This window comes from Physcomitrium patens, chromosome 21 (assembly GCF_059467195.1).
Source record: "Physcomitrium patens ecotype Gransden chromosome 21, ASM5946719v1, whole genome shotgun sequence".
NCBI lineage: Eukaryota > Viridiplantae > Streptophyta > Bryopsida > Funariales > Funariaceae > Physcomitrium > Physcomitrium patens.
Window position 1 is genome coordinate 5,704,444 of NC_143430.1, and position 24,085 is coordinate 5,728,528.

Below are 24,085 nucleotides of genomic sequence, written 5' to 3' on the forward strand. Positions count from 1 at the left end.
TCAAATAAAAATAGATTTGTATTACTATTCAAAATGAATAAGTCCAATGACTCAAGGACAACTAAAGACTCAAGAGCAATAATTGAATAAAGATAAGAGAAACAATCATAGTACCACCACTAAACCTGGAGACAAAACTTGATCTTGAGCTAAGAAAGTAGAATACTTAAAGATTGGATAGTCATTGCATTAAGCCATTGTAAAAAAAATGTAAAGAATATGATAGTAGTGGTTATAGTCAAACTTGGAATAGAGTAGCACTGGATCAAAAACCATATAATTTTGAAGTATATACTATAAACATAGTTTATTATTGAATTGGTGTGTATATTTCTAGTTCTAAACACTTTATAGTATTTTGTCATGTGATTGCTTGTTATTCCAATAGCTCAAGTAACACTTTGATGAAATTTCGTTTAAATAAAATATTAATTATATTCTATAGATTATAAATAATAATAATAATAATATAATTAGTACTTATATGTTTTGAATAGCATAAATAAAATCTTTTTATATATATCATTATATTATTAAATAATTTTAGTCCTTAAGTACTATATTTTATTATAAAATACAAGATTTTTTTAAAGAACATAATATGCTTTGTTTTATATTTTTGTTTTATTTTTTTATTATAATGATTTTTTTGTGTAATATAATAAATATTGTAAGATATATATTTTATATAAACTACTTATTTTTTATCCTTCTATCTAAGTTGATCTACATTTTGAATAGACACTAATTTTATAATTTTTTTAAAAATATATATATTACTCAAAATACATTTTTTATAACATACATCCATAGCATAATATGTTTTTTAAAAAATATATTTTTAAGATCATATAATTTTAGTAAGATAAAACTAATATTTAATAAGTATCTAAATATCTAAATAATGTTGTTTTATTTTAATAATTCAATTTAAAATATATTAAATGCTATAATATTTTTTAAAATGGATATTCTTTTTTGGAAAGTATTATAATTTTTTTGCTAGTGTTGAAGATCCTTGCTTTGATTTAAGAATGATAAGGTAAAAAAATATCAAAACTATTGCTTATGAGAGATTAATTTCAACTAAAGCTTACATTGGGCAACAAGTATCAAGTTAGAAGAATAGTTGTTTGTTAGAACTTTTAAAATCTATTGGTTTTTGTTAAAAATTACTCAATTTTTATTTAATTGCCTCAGCATTTTACTTTGGAGAATCAAAATGACTTGTGAAAGAGGACCTTTACCTTTGTACAACATGAATTTATTTTCTACATAATCAAACACTTCTTACTTTAATAAAGAAGTGTCATTTTGAATATGTATTTAATGTTAAGCTATCCTTAATAAATCACAAATATGATATTATATGGTTAAAGCATAAGTACAATTTTAGTTTTAACATAGTTTTAGATTAATTTTAATTTTACATAAGTTCTATATGCATGAATTATTTTTATTTTTTAACAATATTTTAATTATAGTGTCTTTATTCATACTGTGTGTGTATATATATTTATATATTTATTTGAATCAATTTAAAATAGTTTTTGTGGTCCTGTGCTTTTTGAGGAATATTTTTAGAAAAAATGTATTTTTAGATCATTAACTTAGTGTAAATGTCATCTAATATTACAATAGAATAATAAATTTTACTACCATAAAAAAAACCACTAATCTATCACAAACGCAGCAATTAGCATAATCTCCGCAACAAAATCAAAACAGAAAGGCATGAGGCAGGTGGTGCTAATCAGAGAGGGTGACAGCACCCACCTGGTACCAGCCCTTATCAGAACGCCGCTGCGTGGATTGTTGAACCTTCCGTTACCGCCCATGCGATAATTAGTTACAACCGTTTCTCCCAATGATGATGAGAATATGGAACAAGCTTTAGAGCAGTGACCCATGACCTTGGCAAAACAACCAAACAAACAAACCCACTAACAGAAACTGCACAAACGTCTTCGAAATGTATGCATTGAGTCGAAAGCGCCAACCTTGATGATGCTTGCGATGGGAAAGAATGCGGCGACGACGATCAGGTTGCGAATGGAACTGGGTGATCTTTTAGCAGCAGGAATGTGTGGATCGACGCATGACTCCGCTGTGTGTGATTCTTCAAGTGCTTAGAAGGCTAGATCCCTGTTTCCGATCCAATGTCGAATAGTTCTGTAGTTGGAGCTCCCGATGGTGATGAATTTAGCGTTGGGGGCCATCTTTGTGCGATGTGCTCACTTGTTGATGAGGATTTGCCTCCAACACTGGGCCGTCTCCTCTTGACCTAATTCTCTCTGATACTGTGGTCGTGTTTCCGGTTTCCGGTGTGAAGCGAGCGTTCTTCCTGTGTTCCACTTTGGAAAGGTAAAGACAACGAACGATGTATGTGAGATGGTGAGAAATAGCACCCGTGGTAGCGATGGTGATGTAGGACGAGAAGAAGAGCTCGGGAGGCAGCCTAGAGTGGGTGGCGGGCATTCGACTGCCAGCATCAAACTTGCAGAGCCGCTGGTCAGAAGAGCTGAAGGTCCGAGTTCTAATGGAAGTCAGAACTGGGCAAACGGTAGATCGGGCAATGAAGTACGTATCGTTAGTAGCAAAGGTGGTACGAACGTTGGCGCAAAGCCTGTTCCTCGAGGATCAAGCTCCTTCATGGGCAGCAACCGATTCGATGCTTCCAAAAAGAATCCTGATGTTTCCAAACCCGTGGTGTACACTTTCAGAGAACGGAGTACTGATCCTTCGAGATTGTCGAGCATCAAAACAATCAAGGATCACAATGGTGCCGGCCCAATAGATAACGTTTTTAAAATTTTGAGCAATTCAAACAGAAATAATCATGGGGAGATCATTTCAAAAACCTCGAAAGCTGCACTTGTGGAGGACCGCGTTAGTGTAGCCCTCGATTATTGCACTTCGAACCGCTTGAATAATCCTCCAAGCTCAAAACCAAGCCAAGGCTCATCAATGGCGAATAGAAACAGCACCCGTGCAACGAGAGGCACCTCCCAACTCCATCGCAATAACACTGGTGATATCGCTAAAGAGCAGCAGCGGCAACAGTGTCCAGGTCTTGCGCTTTGCTGCAACCCCAAGGAAAACAATACTGTGAATAAGCAGGAAAATTGTGAATCGGGTAAAGCTTCATTTTTACAGAAGATGTACGCAGATTCATGGATCGCAAAAGCGCTCGTTAACTGATGTAATGGTTGTGCCATGATTGAATGATTGGGTCCATTTCTTGAAACCTGTATCTTTTGAATTAAGTACTCTTTCTAAGTAACAAAGTTTGAGAGTCTGGATCTGAAGTTGATGCAGATCAACCCATCTCGCGTCACGTCAAGGGGCCAACCAAAACGGACTTGCAAGTCGTCGACGGAGAATTTTCGTCATCACAACAACCTTCAGATGAATCGCAAACGAAATTTACTCCACCGCAGCCGCCCCAAGAAGTTCGAGGACGTTCTCCATCCCAAGATTACGTATTGCAGGAGTGGATGCATGGTCCTTCAAGTCCTACCGGCCAACTTGTTAACGTCTCGGACCGACCGAGTTTGTGTATGAGTGTGCGAGGCAATGAAGCATGCATAGGTTCATCAGATCATGCACTGTACATCGTTGACTGTGAGAAATGTACCTTAAAACGATCACTCTATGGAAAACAGTATGGCCACACCGAGTGGGTTACATGCTGCGACTATCTGAAAGACGGACGGATTCTTAGTGGTGGCATGGATGGGAAACTGTGCCTCTGGGATAAGAACGGAATACGAACAATTGACCTCCTGGGTCACATGGCATCAATATCTGCAGTAAGATCTGGAGCAGAAGGCTCACTAGCTATAAGTGCAAGTTATGACAAGACTTTGATGCTATGGAATGTCAACCGTTCGCAAACAAAGAATGCAGCATGCCTCAAAGGGCACAAAGCTCCGGTGCTTGGGTTTTGCCTGAGCTCCCAGGGGGCCATTGTGAGCGGCTCACGTGATGGTGATGTCATCCTCTGGGACACTGCACACGCCACACCCCTCCTCCATGTGAGCAGTGCTCACAAGGGCCATGTAACTGCAGTCGAGTGCCTGGAGGACACCAAAAATAAAACTTGGGAGGAATGCCGAGAGATGTACCTGACCGGCGGCCAAGATGGAATTCTCCGAGCTTGGGATTTCCGAACGCGAGGGCCTGTACACTCGGCGGTGCTGCATAGAAATGCAGTTACAAAAGGCGCTGTCAACAGCATCGCTGTGTCTTATACTGCCTGTGGAAGTGGACCAATTGTTGTGACAGCTGGTGCAGACAACTCGATGAAAGTCTTAGAGCCACGCATGGGATTCAAGGCCCTTCACACAATCTGCACCCATCGCGACTTCATCTACAGTTTGTATGTAGCTGGGCCATTGGTGTGGAGTGGTAGCGGGGATGGGTCATTGTTGGTGCATGAGCTGCTCACGGGCCAATGCTTGTACGGTCTGGGGGCTGACTCCAAAGGTGCAGTGAGGTGTATATCTCTCGCTGGTCCTGACCGCCTTGTTGTAGCAGGGGACGATGGAAATGTGATGATATACAAAGTCTCGAGCTGTGATTCAAAGACAATACTTCCCACAGAACACTTTCAATCATAAATACAGCCAAAGCATTCATAAACTCGTGGAATTTAGGCCCATTATCCCCTTGAGGTACTCTCGCAAAGGCCCCAATTCATGGCTCTAAGATACTGCACAAGGTACCCACCATCCTTTTAGGGGTAATCACTTTAACTCCGAAAACTTCTGCATCGTAAAATTCGGAGTTCACACTGTTGAACCACAGTCTGGAATTGAATGAGGTAGACTCTAAAAGTGCCAAAAACAAAATCCCAACCTGAATTTTTTCTACCTAACACAGAGATCAATATGCAAAGACTGCACACAGCATCATACACACACCCTCCAAATGCTCACAGGTGATGATTCTTTAACTGTAGCAAGTTTGGTGAGTATCTTGCTGATTCATGTATACGAAATCACCCTACCGTGAACCTATGAACCTCTTAACAAACTAATCAGACACGAGCTGGACAATACGGTCGTGAAGAATGCCTCCATTAGACGCAAGAATAGAGCCAGCAGTCAGTGGTAAAACGTTCCCATTCATGTCGGTCACTTTGCCTCCAGCTTCCTGCACAATACAAAGCATTTCGCTAAGGAGTGGAAAATGTACACACACATTCTGAAACAAGAGTAACATGTCTAACCTCAAGATGAAACGATTAATTTATCATCAACAAGAAACTCGTAACATGTCTGACCTCCACGATCAGTCTTGCAGCTGCGACATCCCAAGGCTGCACATTATATGATAAAAACAATATCAGCATCAGCTATTGACAGCAGTAATCTGGGCCAGCCATATACTACCAGCTCTCAAGACAGCCTTTCATGCCGTTTAATGACTTGATACAGCTCTTGCTCAACAGTTATTAGAGTCGGTAAACTCATTTCTAAAAGAAAAATCAAATACCGGATGCACATCTATTAATTGCAGAATGGACCACCTAAATTGAAGTTTCAAAACTGTCCACCAAGTCCCCGACATGGCATGGTTGTTTAACCCATACTCAGAAGTGAGGACTACAAATATTGGGCCAGTAAAGACAAGGGTACACGAATGACCTTAAGATTATGCTCAAAAAAGCAACCTATACGACCAGCTCCAACATAGCTCATATGCAGTGCCTGAAAGATGATCGATTCCAATCAACGCACTTCAATTTTAAGAAGAAAATAGGGAGTACCACAAGCAACCCAAACTAACTCTCCTTATCGTATTACGCAAACTTCACTTTAACAAACAAACAAACAAACGAATAAACGAAAGAAAAACAAACAAAGAAAAGAACGCTCTTTAAGAGAAGGAGCGGAGCGGAACACATACAGCAGTTCCCAATGCACGAACCGAGCGTGCATTTGGTGCCACTTTTCCTATGTCCTCCAGCATCCGTAATCGCCATTCAGGCTGTCACAAACATTGTCAATTGATACAACTTGAAAATCTCGGAAGATAAAGATGCTCATGAGTTATTCGTGAATACGAACGCACACACTCTGCAAGAATACAAGACCCACAAACTACACAAGGGTAAGTTCATCAGATCTGGCTTAGTGTGACCTCGAACTGAAAAATAAGGAAATAAAATACCATACACAAGAATTTTGAACAAGTACCTTAGATGGAAAGCCTACAGACACAGTCGAATCCTCCAATTCTGTATCATGAGGCAAAACCTTTATGGGCATGCCATTTAAATAAGCCCCTGCCAATAGGAATGAATGGATTTCTTAGAAGTTGATCTAGGGAAGAGAGGGGAAGAAGAATTTTATATTTGTAATCGAAGTTCTAAAAAAACTATAAAAATAAAATAAAATGCAACAGTTCACGTAGGAATAGAGACCATAGTAACAAACGTGATGCTTTCTGCATCTGACTCGTACAGTTACCAGACAATACATGGGCGGATTATAAGGAAATATGCCACATACGTGTTTCGGTGGTGTCGAAGAGTTTGAAAAGATCAATCTATCAGACTATGATCAGCTTAAAAAGGCTACAGATGGATTCTGAAACTAAGACTGAGAATACTCTTGTAACCTTCCTATAACTGCATGCTCCATGACCGTGGTCTCGTGGAAATACCTTGACCTCTTCTAGCATAAAACAACTCGTTGTTGAAGGGGTTGTAGACAACTCCTATTTCCATGTTCTGACCAAGAGCAACACCAATCGATACAACTGACAACGGCATGCCTGCAACCTGCCACCATCGCCAGAGCGAATCTTAGTTCGAAAAGCACAAAGCTAGGGCGATACTTGAACAATCCCTGAATCCCACTTTAAAGAGCGACCGAAACTTTTACTACTTCAAAGAACGGCATGCATCCGAAAGGAGCTTCTCGATGTAATCACTAAGAAACAAAACTTGCAAAAAATGGTCAACACAAACAGGCTCGATAATTACTAATCATTCAGCAACACTTGGGCACAAGCTTGGGCACGATAGCTTACAAAGTTAAGGGTGCCATCTATGGGATCCACAATCCATGTCCATTCAGAGTCTTTCAAACCGCTTCTCAGCCTTTCAAACTCCTGATCTGTAAAAGTTTCCTCGCCAAGGTAGAAATGATTTGGAAATTTCTCCTACACCCACATTGTTCGCATAAGGACATTTCTCAAACCACCTGATAAAGTATTTCTAACTAAGGGCACAACACTAGGATCCAGATAAAGAGTATGTATCATCCAGAAAAAATTAATTTACCCTAGAGAAGTAAATTAGCTCCACAGAAATTAAGACACATTGGTTTATCCCGAGATTCAGCAAACAAAATTACAACAATACTAAGACTCAAGTATTTTCATTTAATTAGACGGAACTAATTCGCATGCTTCGTACCTGCACTTGAGTCCGCAAGAAGTCCTCGCAGGCCTTGTCGACTTCGGTAACAAGATCAAAACGCGACTCTTTCGTGTCAACCTGTAAGCCACAGAGAGAGGGAAAGCCGTCCCACAATGGACATTCCACACATAAACCGTCTGCAGTCCAGCAAGGCCTGCACCAAAGCGCCTCCCTCCCTCTCTCTTACTCCATGATTCCTCAACTAGCCCAGATGATTGCACCAATTGACTAGCGAATTAACAGTCACCAGTTCTTTGGATCGGATGCGTGGTAATTCAATAGCCAGACTTATATTGCACATAAATCAATCTGACTACCCTTTTCATTCAAATTTCCAACAAGGGCTCACTACACATGCACAGTGCTCTGTTATCCTCTAACCATGTTCTAGTAATTTATAAGTCAGAAAAGCAAGAAGACGAGCAGGAGTTTCTGAATTTCAAACCTGTAACGCAAGTCCAGACTTGTCCTTGATCATCGTACCTGCCTGCAATTCATTCAGTAATTAAAGAAATGGCCGTACAGTGCATACTGTCGAGCCTGACCTCGTCTGGAGACGTCACGAAGATATAGATTCTTGGAATACCGAGTTAAAATCCAAACATAAACTTTAGATTCAATTAGCACTAAGTAAATTCACATATTCTTCGATGTCACAGAGGCAATTCCAAATTGGTTCATCACCAGAAATTACGAGATGCACGACTCTTGCCACAATCTCCATTACAGTTTTCAAAGCCTCTTCATTCTTACAAGCTAAGTTACAGGCTTTCATTAAAAGGGAAAAAAAAAAAATTGAAACAGAGAACCAGAAGTACACTACAATGCAGGCAATATTCACAAATCGTTCTCACAAGCCAGGGGCTCTCTATGGCATACCATTCATATCCAACACCAGATTCTAACAAGCAATACAGGTCAAAAATCATTCCACTAACCACTATCATCCAGTCACAAAAATAGACACACGGAAACAGGATTCAGCTGTGAGCAATTCCTGAAAACGAAACCCATTGCAAATTGCAACATAAATTCAGTTCTTTCGACACATTAATTCAAAAAGCATCGAAAAGGAGAAAGTGAAAAAATGAGTAGATAACTGGATTCAATTCGCCAAAGTACCTTCAATGCAAGGTCCATAGCCAGAGATTCGATGGCATTGCCTTCATCCTGCACGCTCAAGCTCCGCACGCAAAGTCTCCTGATGGAATGCGTCTGGGAATTCCAAAGTGCCGCATGCCTGAGCTTGGGGCCACGCAGCGGCTGGAGCAGCGAGGTGGAGGGACTCCAATTGGAGAAAACCCTAAGAATGGACGCAGCCATGACCACCCGTGCCCCGCAATGCAACTCAATCACCAGCAGTAGTTACCGAAGCAGCAACAACAACAACGGTTCCGCGACCCCAGATTCACCAGTTAGCGACGAAGTCTGTTCGGATCACACCTCTTGCAACGTCGATGACAACAGTTCCACCTGGAATCAGCAGCTTCTGGTCTCACCCTCTTGGTCTTTCCTTTCTAAATCTGCTCCCACTCTTTTGTGCGCGGTTAGGCTTAAATTTCCCCATTTTTATTCATTACGAAATGAGAGATGAGTATGTTCATGTGTGTATGAATATACAGAAGAGAGGTTAGATATAACACAAAGAGACAAAGAAGTGTTTTTTTTTTAATTGACTGTGAAGAAGGGAACGTGAAGAATGAAGGGAATCAATGAATATGAGAATGAGGGAGCATGGATGAACAAGGAAATAGATGGATGTGCCACAGATTGTAATGCTCCATGGCATGGGTTTTTGCTAGTTTATAATATGTGTGGACATATATATATATATATATATATATATATTTTTTGACTAATTGATAGATAAGAAAGCTTAGGCATAAGATAAAGAGACAAATAAGCCTTCTAATTAGGAGAAATCAAAGAAATTGTTATTTAACAGAGAGCCATGTACAACTTGCAAAATGGCCTTTTAGTTTATTACCTATAAACAAATTCTTTTTGCTAGTATATATATGTGTGTATATATGTATATATTCTCACATTTTCAAGCACATTACTTTGGATTGAGAATAATTTGTTAATTTATATATATATATATATATATATATATGTGTGTGTGTGTGTGTGTGTGTGTGTTTATAATTTATTATTTAAATTTTTAAATGGTATCAGTTTCAATTTATTTTTTTTATAGTAAATTTAATATTTTAAAAAATTAAAATTTTAAAAAATTAAAATTTTAAAAATAAAAATTATATATTTTTGTTAAACTATTTGATTTTTTCTATTGAATATTATTTACTTATCTATATAATGTTATTTAAAAAATACACATATATTATTTATAAATAATAATTTAATTCATGTATATATATTTTTTAATTTATAATTTATATGAATTTTAGATTTGTAAACAAACGGTATTTATGTTCCACATTACAAAATCATTTCAAATGCATTATATTTATGTAATGTAAAAATACTATTGTACTTATAGTATTTTTTAAGTGAATAAAGTACTTAATTGTGAGTTGTGATGCAATAAAAGTTTAGTTGACCTGTATACTTCAAATCACTAATTTAACTCTTTTGAGATCTAATTTGTAGCCACCCACATCTATATTATAAGACATCTAATATTATTTATGATGTGGATTTCTTCTATTCTAGAATTGTTGTGCCATGATCTTTTTACAAAAATCAACTTAGGACTTGGCCTAAGAGACCACAAATAAATAAATAAGTTGTACTTATCTTTGACTTGCAATTTTGTAAAAAATATGTATAATTTAAAACTCAACTAACTTGCTCACAAATTTTTTAATAATAGGGAGTTTCAATCTTGTTGCAACTTGTAGTTTGAAGGAACTAAGTTCTAAATTTTTAATTAAAGATAATATTTAGAATCCTAATTAAGTATAAAAATCATTTGTATTTTTTATTTTTTTTATTTAGAACTCTTAGATTATTATGACTTTGAGTAGGTTTTTGTAAGTTTGTTAAAAGTATTGACAGTGTATCATCAAAAATGAGCACCAAAATTTCTATACTTTATATTTAGATATTATTTTATACACAAATATAAAATAAAATCTATATGAGAATCTGTCACGGACATATATATTTACCTCAATAGTTATTCTCATAATATTCTTGAAATCTTCCAATCTATGATAGTTTGAACCTTCTTGGAATCCATCATAAGGCCTTCATTGGAAATGATTTACCCTAAAAATTCAACTTGAGTAGTGTGGAATACACACTTTTCCATCTTGGCATATAATCTTGCATCTCTAAATTTCTGTAACACATGACGAATATAAAACTCATGTTCTTCTATGTTTTTAGAGTAGATTAGAATGTCGTCTAAATAGCAAACAACAAAATTATCTAAAAATTCACAAAAAATATCATTCATAAGATGTTGAAAAGCAGTCCATGCATTTGTGAGTCCAAAAGACATGACATTATATTCAAAATGTCCATACCTAGTTTGAAAAGCACTCTTCTATTCATCTCCTTCTTTGATACGAACTAAGTTGTATGTTCTTCATAGATCTATTTTGGTATAGATCTTTGCTTGATTGAGTTGGTTAAGAAGTCCTGAAATCAAAGGCAAAGGATATCTATTTTTGATGGTAATCTTGTTGAGTCCTCGATAATCCATACACATTCGCAGAGATCCATCTTTCTTCTTCACAAATAAGATAAGAGCCCCAGCTAGAGATTTAGTATGGTGTATGAAGTTCTTTGCTAAATTCATCAATGTATTCCTTTAATGCAGCTATTTCATTCTGTGATAAGCTATAGATTGGTCCAAATGGTGGTTGAGCTCATTCTTGCAGATCAATTGAATAATCATAAGGTCAATGTTTGGGGAGAATATCTGCATTCTTCTTTTCAAAAACGTCTTGGAATTCTTGATATTTCTTAGGAATATTACTCGATATTGTTTCACTATTAGAAATGGGTGTAGCATATATAGCAAAAGATGATCCTTCTTCTACAACATGTATAAAAGCTTTTGCACCTACTAGTAAAGGTTTGGACATACTAAACTTATGTACTTCTATTTTTATATTCTCGAACTTTTCATAGAGCTCCATACACTAATCCTGGCTATTTTTCCTATCTCCGCCAAAAAATTCAAACAATTCGGCCGCACGTAGACAGCTTTCATTCCTACAATGGCGCCAATCGTGGCTCAGTGCGGCGCCGAAGAGTTGCTATATTGCTTTGTGCTTCGATTAGACTTCCAATCCTCGCAAACACAGAGAATTCCATTGAGGTCTAAAACGACGTTCAGCCACTTGTCAACCGCCCTGGACCTCAATGGACGACCAAGGTCTTCCAACGGCCCCTCACTACGAACTGGAGGATCGGATACCTGCTAAGACAAACGGCCCACGAAGGAGCCAATTATGCCTTTCACTAACTACAAATGACCGCGACGATCCCGAAATGCACCATACAATTACATGCCATAGACAAAGAAGCGCACCGTGGAAGACACACATACCAGAGGAGCCTAGAACACGGGATAATGAAACACACCTTTTGCTTTGAAGAGGTGAATGATTCGGACCGACTGTCAGAGATCACGGTCCGCGACTCAGGCAACGACTTGGCAGAAACAACGAATGCCACCGAGGTGGGATAAAACAACGGAGAGGGAGAAGCAGAAGGAGTTGACAAAGTTGCAAGGATTTCATCACCTGTGATTCAATGTAGAAGCAAATGAGCCCCTCAAGTATTTGAAACTCATCGACTGAGTAAAAATGTACAAAATTCATATCAAAAGTATTGAGCTCCCTGGTTGGTTCAATTAGGAACTCCGTATCAAAAACAATTTGCCTATTCAACTATACTCTAGACGCACTAGCCAATAACACAAAACACCTCGAGTCGAGCTAAAAAAAATTGACAGCGAGTGATTATGTGTCAAAACTTGCATTTGGATCCGAAAAGGCTAATTGATCACTGCCAACCGCTATCTCTAGAGTATCGTCCTCTAGATTTGTGGGGCGCTCCATGGAATGTGATTCTACTGACGCTGCCTCCACTCTGGAAACTTCATCGAATGAAAAATTGATTGCCGGAGACGTCGGACTGTGTTGTTGAGATGTAGTAGGAGCCACTTCGCCCGAGACATTGACAGCACTTGAATGCGGAAGATTGGCGGCTTCCGCATGTCCACTACTGGATCCGCTCATGACAGATCGAGATGGCGCATTCCCAAGCATCAGCGACGGAGGCTGGGAAGGAGGGGCAGGAAGGGCGTCTGGCAGTTGGGGATTAAGCCTCACGAATGCAGAGAGGAGAAGATTTGTCTGCTGCTGCTGCTGCAGCATCATGCGGGATGTGTCTTCGTGCATCCTCCGGGACTCCTCGAACAATCTCATGCTCTCGGCACGATCACGATCTTGTCGAGCGTTGATTTCTGCAATCTGCTGCTCGTGCCTCTGCTGACTGTCTGCCAGAATCGCCAAAATGGACTCCATGACGGTAGCCACAGAGTCCATGTCCTTCCTCTTCCGCCCCCCAGAAGATGACGCACCAGGAGTTCCACCGGAAGGTGGATTATCAGATGCTTGTGTTGACTGCGGAATAACCCGAGATCGCCGCTCAGGTAGTGTGGCGTTGGGCTGAATGGGATCCAACTCTTGAAGGTCGTCGTCGTCGATTTTGACCTTCTCGTCGACTTCCTTCTCCTCGTCTGGGTCATAGTCGTGGTCGTCCCCTTTGTCGTCGTCTTCATCAGATATAACGAGGACGTCATCAACTGGTGTTGTCCTCCGCTTCTTTGATGGAGAAGACTCGAAGCGGTCACTGAGCCGTGCTCCAACTCTTGACCGTGTGGGCGTGGTGGCCATAGACTTGTATATCGCACTCACCTTGTATCCATTGGGAAGGAAGTCATCTCTGTCGAGAGTGAGTGCTTTCCTAGAGATCTCTTCCCACCGATCCGACTCTCCGGTCCCTCCGACCGCAAAGACATCCACGGAACTCATCTGCATGAAATGGCACGCGGACAGCTTAGTGGATATGAAAAAAAGAAATGAATGTGATTGAGAAGCAAATCAGATCGACTCGAGCTGATTTAAAAGAAAACCAACTCGACTCGAGTTGATTGAGAAGCAAATCAGCTCGACTAGAGCTGATTCAGAAGAAAATCAGCTTGACTCCAGCTGATTCAGAAGCAAATCAACTCGACTCGAGCTCATTGAGAAGAAAATCAGCTCGACTCAAGCTGATTGAAAAGCAAATCAGATCCACTCGAGCTCATTGAGAAGCAAATCAGCTCGACTCGAGCTGATTGAGTACCTACTATTGCCGCGCAAGTGATCTTGCCTCCCCCCCATAGTGAAAAAATGGACCCCCCTGGACGGCAGAACTTCCGCACTAGCCAGAGATAGAACTCCATTCGTAGTTCGGTGTTGCATACTCGAAACTCCAACTCGTTGTAGCCGTGAGGCTTGGTAAATATTGGTGTGTCGGGAGGAAGAAATTCCGGTCGGATCTCGACACAGTCATGGGCGTCTACATCTTGCAAGAAAGTGAGGATCACCTTCCTTGGCGCTCGCCCAACTGAGGAATCTCCAAGACGTTCAAACTTTGCAGGAATGTAGTCTGCAAAGTCGATGTGCAGGCCTTTGAAGGCCCCGTGCGAGTTGATGAAGTCCATTGTCTGCAGTCTATGGCTCTCGCAGCCGGATATGAAGAGCCACCTCTTTCCATCTGCGAAGTATGGACTTCTATTCTTCTCCAGAGCAGCAAGAACTTGATGGAAATAAGGGACGGTGTTTTGTTCTATAAGATCATCCTCCACCCCCGGAAGCTCTCGGAGGTCGATGATTCCAAGCCCGATATCACGAGAGCTCTCGTTATTCCATGCGTTGTCTTTCCACTTATTCAAGGTGTTCGTCTTCACATCGTAAGTCTTGTAATAGGCACACGCGTATGGCACTTGGAACCCGTTCTTATGATTCAAGAAAACTTTCAAGAACTCTACTGCGGCCGGAGAAATCTGCGCGCAGGTCTTGTTCTTGGACTTCAGTTGCTTCGCTTCAGCAAAGTAGGATTCTCCAGGCCGCTCAAGGAGGACGTTTATTGACGCACTCGTCATATTACGAGCCGTCTTGAACGCCTTTCAATTCTCATGAATGAGGTTGCCCTCCGCGTTGATTAATTCCAAGCTTGGATCTATGTTGTCGAGCTCCTTCTTCACTAGCTGCTTCCTCTTCCTCCTCTCCACCCAGTCCTTCGTGCTATAGCAGCTCTCAAGCACAGACGAGATTGATTTAATCGTCACCTTTGGATAGGGGAACTTTCGCTTCTCCCCAGATTGGTTAAGAAGGTATTTCGTGAGCCTCTCCAGATCATTCAGGCTCAGGTTGCCAAGCCACTTGAAGTACTCGCGGCTGAGCATGCAACTCTCCTGCTTCTAGTTCTCTTTCTTGTTGAACTTCGCAGAGGTGTCGGGGTTGTAGAGCTCCCTGTGGGCAGCACTGGAAATAACCTCACTCCAGAGGTTGTAGATGGGCTCCGGGGCAGTGATGATCTTTAGCTCATTGACTTGGGAAGGATTCTCTGGGCATCCCGTATTCACCCAAACCGACCGTGCTCCGAGGATGTTGGTCGCCCATGACGGCTGTATCATCTGAAAGTGATTGTTCCGATTATAGTATGCTGATATGGACCTCAGTATCTCCGGATCGCTCGACCATACAATAAAGCAGCTCCAAACGCGGAAGTCGCTCTTCACATCGTCATCAACCACGTTACTCTCGTCGGTTATGACCCTGCTGGCTGCAACACTGTGCTGCCCGTTGATGACAAAAAACTCTCCGTCTTTGATCTCCTCCCACGTTGTCGGCTTTGAGGTTCTGTTCGTGGGCATTACGCATAACGTTTGTCGGGCCTTTCGATCGGGCAGGTTCATGAGATACACCACCATTGCATCAACGAGTTTGTCCTCTTTCGATCGAATGTTGAACTCCGTAGGTGCATCAATGAGTTTATCTATGGAGATGCCCTTCTTTGTATTGACCCCGAAGATGTATGCATCTTCGCACTCTGACCAGAACTTCTTGTACACTGCGGTGATGTGCTTGAAGTCGGGCTTACTCTGGGGTTCATACGACGACGGAACGTCGGTCATCGCATCGGCAAGGGTCGGATGTTCAACCTCCGACACCTGGGAGCTCCCCGAAGCCGCTCGACGATCTCCAGAAGGCGCAAAGGGCTACTTCTCGTCGATCCTCGCCCTGCAGAGCTGGACCGTGGCTTCGCTTTTCCCTGGCTGCTTGAAGGCGCAGGAGCTGCTGTATCGACCGAAGCTTGACTTCCACCTATTGCTTGAACTTCTCTCCGGACAGACCGCGGGGCAGCTAATAGTTTCTGCGCCTCTAGTTTACCTATGATGACGGAGAAATCTTGCAGAAGTGAATTTATCTTGGTGCAGAGCCGCTTGCCAAAAGCTGGGGACCCGTCCTTCTCGTTGTAGTCCCCCCTGTCGATTTTTGCCTCGAGTTTCTTCACCTCTCCGCTGTATTCAGTGGGCTCGAGGCTTTCGAGGAAGGGAGACATTGTGAAGGGGATCCGCTTCGAGGGTATGAGAACTGTGAAGTAATATTCATCTGTGGGATCTATCAAAACTCCGGTAGTTACGCACTTCACCAGGATCATGTCGCCGTCTAAGTACTCGACATCCTTTACCCGCTCTGCTGTCGTGAACTTCAAGAATGCTTGGCTTTTCTTGAATTTGAACAAAAACTGGATGTCATGCGTGAATGGAATCATAGCTAGACTCCATGCCTCGAGCTCCTCTGGGTCAAAAAACTTCCACGAGGTTCCATAAATCAACCGCGGGTCGGTCTCGTCATCGTCATCGGCACGCCGGTCGAGCTTATCCAAGTACATGGACAATGATGCCTTGATGTCCTCCATCTGCAACAGACGTAGAAGCAAACATGTCAGATTATGTCCCATCGACTTAATGACACAGTTACTCCAATGAACCTTTTAAACTCTTTTTACTATATCAAATGTATTATTGGACACAAGAACAATAATCTTATATATGAAATCAGATCGACTCGAGCTGATTTATGGTTCTCGTATTGCGTAGGGTGTTCTATGTAGGCCAATGTTAGTATTTTGGAAAACAACGATTACGAATACGAATTTATGATTTTAGTCAGGTTTTCCAATTGTATGATTCATCTTAATGTGTTTTAAATGCCGAAACATGGAAATCTACTATATATTCTTCACGTCAAATCAGATCGACTCGATCTGATTCTTTGGTGTTATGCGTAGTAATTTTGTAAAGGATTCTGTACCGGAGGAAAGAGTGAACTCGGGGTACATGGAGTTTATGTGTCAATGATGACGCTAGAATTATAAGTTTTCTACATTAGATTTAATTAAAATGGTGTCATTTTTTATGCTAATATTATGGTTCATTTTATATTCCTATGTGAATGTAGCAATGGATATGCATTCAGCAATTTTTAAGAGAAGTTAACTTAATTTGTTTGGATTATGACTAATTATTCTGGCCTCAATAATATTTCGGTGCGTAAACTAAATCAGAATATTTGAAGGGGAATGTAGCTTCATGCGATTGAATGAATCAGCTCGAATCGAGCTGATCGTATTCGAAGACTGAATTCCTCCTTTTACGCGCTCATTGAAATGAAGCTCGTGGATCAGCTCGATTCGAGCTGATAGTATGTCGAAGCTATCGTAAGAATCAGCTCGAATCGAGCTGATGACATGTCGGGGCTATCGCAAGATATAGTTAGAGCTTAGCTAATGGTAGGTCGAACGATTGCAAGATTCAGAGTTTGTGCAGCTGATGGCTGGTAAGGGAGATTGCATGAATCAGCTCGAGTCGAGCTGATGGCAGGTAAGGGAGATTGTATGAATCAGCTCGAGTCGAGCTGATTGCAGGTAAGGGAGATTGCATGAATCAGCTCGAGTTGAGCTGATGGCAGGTCAAGGAGATTGCATGAATCAGCTCGAGTCGAGCTGATGGCAGGTCAGGGCAATCGCACGAATCAGCCCGAGTTGAGCTGATCTTCGTCCACGTCAGAGTTTCTATTGCCATGTGTATGGGAATAAGAAACTCTTGAATCAGCTCGGCTCGAATAGAACGACACTGATTTTGTAGAGAATTACCTGTGGGAACTGGATCTGCGAGATACTGATGACGTAAGGGCGCAACTGTGATTCCTCATGCGATGTGCGCCCGGCCGCGGACGTGCTCCTGTTCTGCCCTATTTGTTATCGTACGAATACAAAAACCGCGCACCGTGACACTACAGATCCAAGACGACACCAGGCAGTAAAGGAGATCAATTTCACAACCAATAAATGAAATGCAATGTCAAACACAAATGTGATTGAAAACGAAGAGGAAGAGACCCAAGAATTCGACACCGTAGATAAATACAAGTCGGCACTTACAGGAACGTAGGCAGCGTCACGCACAGGGAAATCAAAACAGCTCTCTGTGGCGTCAAAAGCTCCTGCCCTCGTCACTTGGGATTGACAATGCAATAAAATAGCTGGAACAGCAAAGGAGAAGTGAGGAACAGCAAACAAGAAGTGAGAAACAGCAAAGCAGAGGAGAGAAGCGAGGGTCACGACAACGTGACGAAGCACAGAGAAAATGCGCTAGGAGCGATGTGCGCAACAAAAAAGATAAAGAGGAGAAATTTGTGGGCGGTAATGTTGTTTAACCCCCACCCTGAGCATATGCTTTCACGTGCCCTGGCCGTGTTCCCTTGCGTGATTTCGGCGGGAACTCGTCGGGAGCTTCGACGTCGTTTTCACGAGAACTCATCGGGAACTGCTGGGGAACAGGATGGGAAATGTTGGAGAGAAACGACGTTCTTTTCTATAAAATCTCAGTTTCAAATCATTCCTATAATGTGTGTACAGAAAGTATATAATGACCGTTTTCTGACATTTCACAGCAAAATCCAAATGATTGAAAACAAAACATGCCTTTAAATAAAACCAATTCTTCACACTAGCAGGTCGAACTAATACAATCAGTGGATTGCATTTGGTTGTATATGTAAAGTTTTTTAAAAAGGATAATTTTAATTTACATGATTATTTTAAATTTTCCAACCTTTTTCATCTACTCCAATTTCTTAATCAAAAAACCATTCATGTCATTGCAAATACTACCTTTTCTTCCATTTCATTCTCAAGACTTGAATCAATGTGAATAAAAAAATACTAATTAATCACTCAAGTATCACATTCAAGACATTCATTCATTTTGAATGTCTAATGAATAGTTTACTTTTAGTACATGAATAAAATAAGGAATTTTGAAGTTCCCAAATCAAATGTGACTAATGTGACTAATGTGACTAACCCCATGACAACGGATTACTTATACTACTCACATTAACCTACAAACTTCAAAATTCCATAATATATTCATATCATGTTTATAAATTATCCTTTATTATTTTCAATTATCCTTTCTTTTTATAAATTAATCTCAAGTCGAGGATAACTTTTCCATCTATAATAAAAATTTCAATTAAAAATATAAGATCAATCAAAAAATCAATTACAGATATAAGATCAGTATTAAATTAAGACTATGAAAAGACTCAATTTAACGAATGTTGATATTATTGACATGCGCAATAATTTATACAAGATATGCATAATACGAGGACTATTACTTAATATATTTTATTTTAGTTTTTCTTTTACCACATAATTGTATAAATATAGTCAATGCTATGTATTTAAGATGATTACATATCGATACATAAAATATCTGAATCATATTTACTTTTAGAGGTATGCACACATTTGCAATGAAGGATTAAACGAACAAGTAATTCACTTGTCCTTCTTTCATATAATCATTTTATCACTTATCAAAGAATAAAATGTCATAGCAAGATAATTGATATATGAAGTAGCATACAAAATTGAACTTGAAATATGAACGTTTTAGAAATCCGCATCCCACATCCCGATTGAGTCCTGTCAGCATCAATTCTCCACGGAGTCCTGCCCTGCAGCCCCATACCCTCGACACCCAAGTATCGAACCGTGTCTGGATCCTTGGCGTTGCCCCTGTCTATTGTGATGGACGGTTCAGATCTGCTGTGGAGGATCGACGGTGCATAACGTCGTGCCCAGGGTAGGTGGGCTGCGTTGACTGCATTCCCGCAGAGTCAGTTCTGCCGATGTCAATCCTGTGTTTTGCATTCCTCTTTGCTCGCACACTAGCTATGTTCTTCGATTTGGCGGCTTAGTCGACCTCCAGTGTCCAAGTGGTATGCCCTCCGAATGTCCCTTCGTTTGTCTACTTACGATTGATAACGCATGAGCGCTAGAATTAATTTTGCTCTCATTCTCTGTACTTGCAATTTCCAATTTTTAGGTGAGCTTCCATGTCTGAATTGAAGCGGGTTCCGATGTTGCCCATTGTGTTGGTTTTCTTCTTATGTTTTGTACGTCTTCATGTCCAGCCGTTTGGGCTGTTGCGGTCATCCCCCAGCAAGAGTAATGTATGGATTAGTCTTCTCTTTGTGCTCTCGTTTATTACATTTTTGGCGAGTGAGGTCCTGCAATGACCTAATGATGCGGAGGGGCATTTTTTTTCAATATAGTACTGTTCATCCAGAATTCGGTACAATCTTGTCCTGCTACAGTAACACGTACCCATACAATTCCACAATAGTGCAGATGACTTGCTTTATAACTATGTCTCTCTGATAATTTATAATATGTGCTATGGAAATCAGCTCGACTCGAGCTGATTTTCTGAAAGGTCCAATACGTCCTCGTTGTTCAAAACTATTGTCAAGAATCAGTTGGAATAGAGCTGATTTTATGAAAGGTCCACTGCGTCATTGTTATTGAATACAATCACCTAAAATCAGCTCGAGTCGAGCTGATTCTCTGAGACGTCCAGTAAGTCTTCATTCAAAGGTATTAATGTCAACAATCAGCTCGAGTCGAGCTGATTCTCTGAGAGGTGTATTACATCGTCGATATTGAAAACAAACGTTCAGAATCAGATCGAGTCGAGCTGATTCTATGAGAGGTCCAGAATTTTTGATTGGTCCAATACGTCCTTGTTATTGAAAACTGTTGTCTAGAATCAGCTCGAGTCGAGCTGATTCTCTGAGACGTCGAGTGCGTCTTTATTTAATAGTATTAAGGTCAAGAATCAGCTCGAGTCGAGCTGATTCTTTGAGAGGTAATTTACGTCCTCGGTACAAAAAATAATTGTTCAGAATCAGATCGAGCCGAGCTGATTCTTTGAGAGGTAATTTACGTCCTCGGTACAAAAAATAATTGTTCAGAATCAGATCGAGCCGAGCTGATTCTTTAAGAGGTCCTTATTTTTTGAAAGGTCCCATGCGTCCTTGTTATTAAATTTTTTTGTATAGAATGAGCTCAAGTTGAGATGATTCTATGAATGGTCCAGTTCGTCATTTTTATTGTTTTCAAAAATCTAAAATCAGCTCGAGTCAAGCTGATTCTCTGAGACTTCCATTACGTCTTCATTCAAAAGTATTAATGTCAACAATCAGCTCGAGTCGAGCTGATTCTGTGAGAGGTGTATTACGTCGTCGATACTGAAAACAAACGTTTAGAATCAGATCGAGTCGAGCTGATTCTCTAAGAGGTCCAGAACATCCTCGTTAAAGAAAACTAATAGCTAGAATCAGCTTCATTCGAGCTGATTCAATGACAGGTCCAGTTCGTCCTCGTTATTGAAGACCAGTATCCAGAATCAAGTCGAATCGAGCTGATTCTATGTGAGGTCCAGTTCTTCCTCCTTTAAATAACTGACAATCTGAATCAGCTCGAGTCGAGCTGATTTTCTGAGTACTCTATTACGCCCTCGTATTAGAGAACCAATGTCCATAATCAACTTCAGTTGAGCTGGTTCAATTAGACGTCGGGTACGTCCTTGTGAGTGAATTCTAACATCCATTATCAGCTCGACTCGAGCTGATGTACGTATCACATATTCTTATCAGTGCGGAGATGTGCGCTGCCATTCGAAAATTGGCATTCACTGAAATGTGGTTCATCGTTTTGCTTTGTATAATTTTTTCTCATCCATATATGTTCGCTAATCAGATCCACTCGATCTAATAAGTATGAATACTGCCTCTTGTGTCTGGATGTTGGCGTAAGGTTTCTTTCATCGTTTTGATGAAGTGGTTGTTTTTGTCCAGAGGACTCGTAAACGCTTTGAAATATAAAGTGTACATGGCTCATTCATCAGGGGATGATTTTGAGGACGCTGAATCCATCAGTCCTGCAGTTCCCGAGTGCGAAGGACTTCCTCGGCGTCTGTGGATTACGAAGTGTGTGACCCTCTATAATGCACATGGAAAATTGGTAGGCGAGGGTACATGCCATAGTGTTAATTCTGATCTTGTGCTCTGCGCTAATGGTCCTCTTGATGGCACTCAGGTCGCAGTCCACATTTGCAAAACTCATTCCCAAGATGACATCCCCCAAGATCTTGTGTACGCACTTGTGGCATGGCCTACAAAGCTAGTCCATTGCCATGGTGCTAGTCTCCACGACCACGAGGCTAAGGATAACTTCAATCAATTGCACGCAGCTCGAACAAACTCGGTGCTCTCAAAGTCCAAAAGGCCATATATGAATGGTATCCGAAATCCCTCTCAAGAGTCACCTCTAAAGTACAAAAAACTCCTCAGCGAAGAGTCTATCAACTTGGTGTCAAGTAAAGTGTGCTGTATGAGGAACTGCGTGCAGCCTTTTTCAAGAGAGAAGATTAAATCATTCCGCGAGCAAATGTATAATGGATCTACATTCCAGTTCAGAGCCCATATGAAGTTAGATGTGCATAGGGCGGTTCACAGAGATGCAAGCGGGCGGAAGATGGTGACAGTGGAGGGGATCACCGTGTGCTTGCGTGCATAGATGCATATTTCTGGGGTATCAGAAGCAACATTCTACCGCTACCAAGCATATGTAAAAGCTAATCGGGAGGCGAGGGACCATGGCAACACTGGATTACCGAAGCCAAGGAAGCACACTGAACAAGCGACAGCTACGTTGAAGTGTATCCTTGAGAAGGAGGCAGATCACATGCCACATCGTACTCGCAGTACAAAATCTGGGAAGAAGATGGTTTCAATGATTCTCCCAGCTACCTTTCAATGGAAAGATCAAATTCCAAAAATCAATGAAGTTAATACTGCTTTTGGATTGAGGGAGGTCTCTTCTTCAAACTTGAGCAAGATCAGAGCATCTAGGTTTCCAGAATTCGATGTCAAAAGACCCGGAGATAATTTTGCACAATGTGGTACCTGCGACAAGTACAAAGAGCTAACGAAGGGTGCCATTGGAGGATCTGAACAGGCTATGAAGTGGACGAGGAAGTTGGAGAAACATCTTGGTATTGCTCGTGCTCATAGGGAGTACTATTATGCTAAGCGATACTACTCGCAAACTTATCCCGATGAGTGCGTGACAATCATGCATGACAAGATGGATCATGCCAAAACTGCATCTCCGGTATTTTCACATAAGAACAAAGAATTGGATGCTTTGGTGAAGCTACATGTATCTGTGACAGGTATGATTGCTCATGGACACGGTGACGTGCATTATGCTCATTATGGATTGGATATCTTTTCCCATGATTCAAATTATACTATTGGATCGATGACAAAGTTGTTGCGTGATTTGGAGGAACCTCCAAAATCATCTTCCTGAGAATTATTTTTGGGCTCTGGATCCACAGCTCTATTTCGTAGCATTCTCAAGGGTGCGGAGATGTGCAAAACATCACTAGATCCACAACCTGAGAGATTAGTAGGAGCAACACCGTTGCCACCCATTTCGAATGTGCAAATGGATAATGCCACAGGGGAGAACAAAAATAGATATGTTTTTGCTTTTTGGTCCCTACTTGTGGCAAAGCGGATCTTTCGTGAAGTGTATGTAAATTTCATGATAGTAGGACATACACATGACGAAATCGACGCCTTATTTGGAAGATGGAGCATGCTTCTGAAGAAAGAGAACTTCCCTACTATCCCTGCACTTATGAAGTCGTTCATGGACGTGGAATCTATTCCCACTATCCCTCATCTTATCGAGGAGGTGCCGGATTTTAAAAATTTTATACTTGGATCTATTTTAGACAAAAGTGAAGTTCTTGTAGGTCACACAAAACCACAATAAGTCAAATTTTACTTGGATGCAACAAGGTGTCCAAAAATGAAATACAAATTGTTTTGTACCGATGTAGAGTGGCTAGGAGAGGAAGGAGCAGGCATTAAAATTTGGAAAGAGGATGCACAGGGATGTAGTTTGTGGCCTCGTGGTGAGCCATCGCCTGTTCCACAACGTACAATGAGAGGTGTGGAGGATATTGAGAAAGGAATATCAGGGTTCGTGAAATATTGGGAGGATTTGTGCAATGTTGATGTCACTAGAGAGTATCGAAGACGGTATGAGCATTTGGTGGTGTATTGGCGTAACGTGAAGGATGCATTGCATGAACCAATCATTCCTTGTAATATCATGAGAGAAGGTTTTTGGCCAATTACCCGTATGAGAGACAATCTTGCAGATCAATTATCAGATGATGGCGAG

At 40.8% G+C, this 24,085-nt stretch overlaps 2 protein-coding genes across 6 annotated transcripts; one reads left to right on the forward strand and one right to left on the reverse strand.

Moving 5' to 3' along the window:
• Nucleotides 1–1,926: 1,926 nt before the first annotated feature.
• LOC112274153 (uncharacterized) lies at nt 1,927–4,644 on the forward strand. 4 transcript variants are annotated; one of them, XM_073529877.2, is made up of 2 exons: nt 1,927–3,136; nt 3,310–4,644. In XM_073529877.2, exons 1-2 carry the CDS (start codon nt 2,392–2,394, stop codon nt 4,620–4,622), a joined length of 2,058 nt encoding a protein of 685 aa, XP_073385978.1. In that variant the 5' UTR covers nt 1,927–2,391; the 3' UTR covers nt 4,623–4,644. The 4 variants fall into 4 exon arrangements, with proteins under 4 accessions (XP_073385978.1, XP_024359160.2, XP_090101724.1 ...); XM_024503392.3 differs by having other exon boundaries at nt 3,319–4,644; XM_090245598.1 differs by having other exon boundaries at nt 1,927–3,070.
• A 68-nt stretch (nt 4,645–4,712) lies between these two features.
• Nucleotides 4,713–8,810, reverse strand: LOC112274450 (inositol monophosphatase 3). 2 transcript variants are annotated; one of them, XM_024503970.3, is made up of 10 exons: nt 8,555–8,810; nt 7,878–7,919; nt 7,430–7,510; nt 7,042–7,173; nt 6,673–6,790; nt 6,204–6,292; nt 5,914–5,994; nt 5,652–5,714; nt 5,288–5,323; nt 4,713–5,157 (listed from the first exon to the last, which is right to left on the reverse strand). In XM_024503970.3, exons 1-10 carry the CDS (start codon nt 8,753–8,755, stop codon nt 5,038–5,040), a joined length of 963 nt encoding a protein of 320 aa, XP_024359738.1. In that variant the 5' UTR covers nt 8,756–8,810; the 3' UTR covers nt 4,713–5,037. The 2 variants fall into 2 exon arrangements, with proteins under 2 accessions (XP_024359738.1, XP_024359739.1); XM_024503971.3 differs by lacking the exon at nt 5,652–5,714.
• Between the last annotated feature and the right edge of the window lie 15,275 nt (nt 8,811–24,085).

What these genes read in the sequence shown, in the direction of transcription:
- LOC112274450 (XM_024503970.3), bottom strand. Translation starts at nt 8,755, where the DNA reads ATGGCTGCGTCCATTCTTAGGGTTTTCTCCAATTGGAGTCCCTCCACC. An exon ending in TTTTTGAGCATAATCTTAAG is followed by an intron (nt 5,324 to 5,651) that starts GTCATTCGTGTA and finishes TATAATGTGCAG; the next exon opens with CCTTGGGATGTCGCAGCTGC. An exon ending in CTGCAAGACTGATCGTGGAG is followed by an intron (nt 5,158 to 5,287) that starts GTCAGACATGTT and finishes TGTATTGTGCAG; the next exon opens with GAAGCTGGAGGCAAAGTGAC.
- LOC112274153 (XM_073529877.2), top strand. Translation starts at nt 2,392, where the DNA reads ATGGTGAGAAATAGCACCCGTGGTAGCGATGGTGATGTAGGACGAGAA. An exon ending in GCAGGAAAATTGTGAATCGG is followed by an intron (nt 3,137 to 3,309) that starts GTAAAGCTTCAT and finishes CTGGATCTGAAG; the next exon opens with TTGATGCAGATCAACCCATC.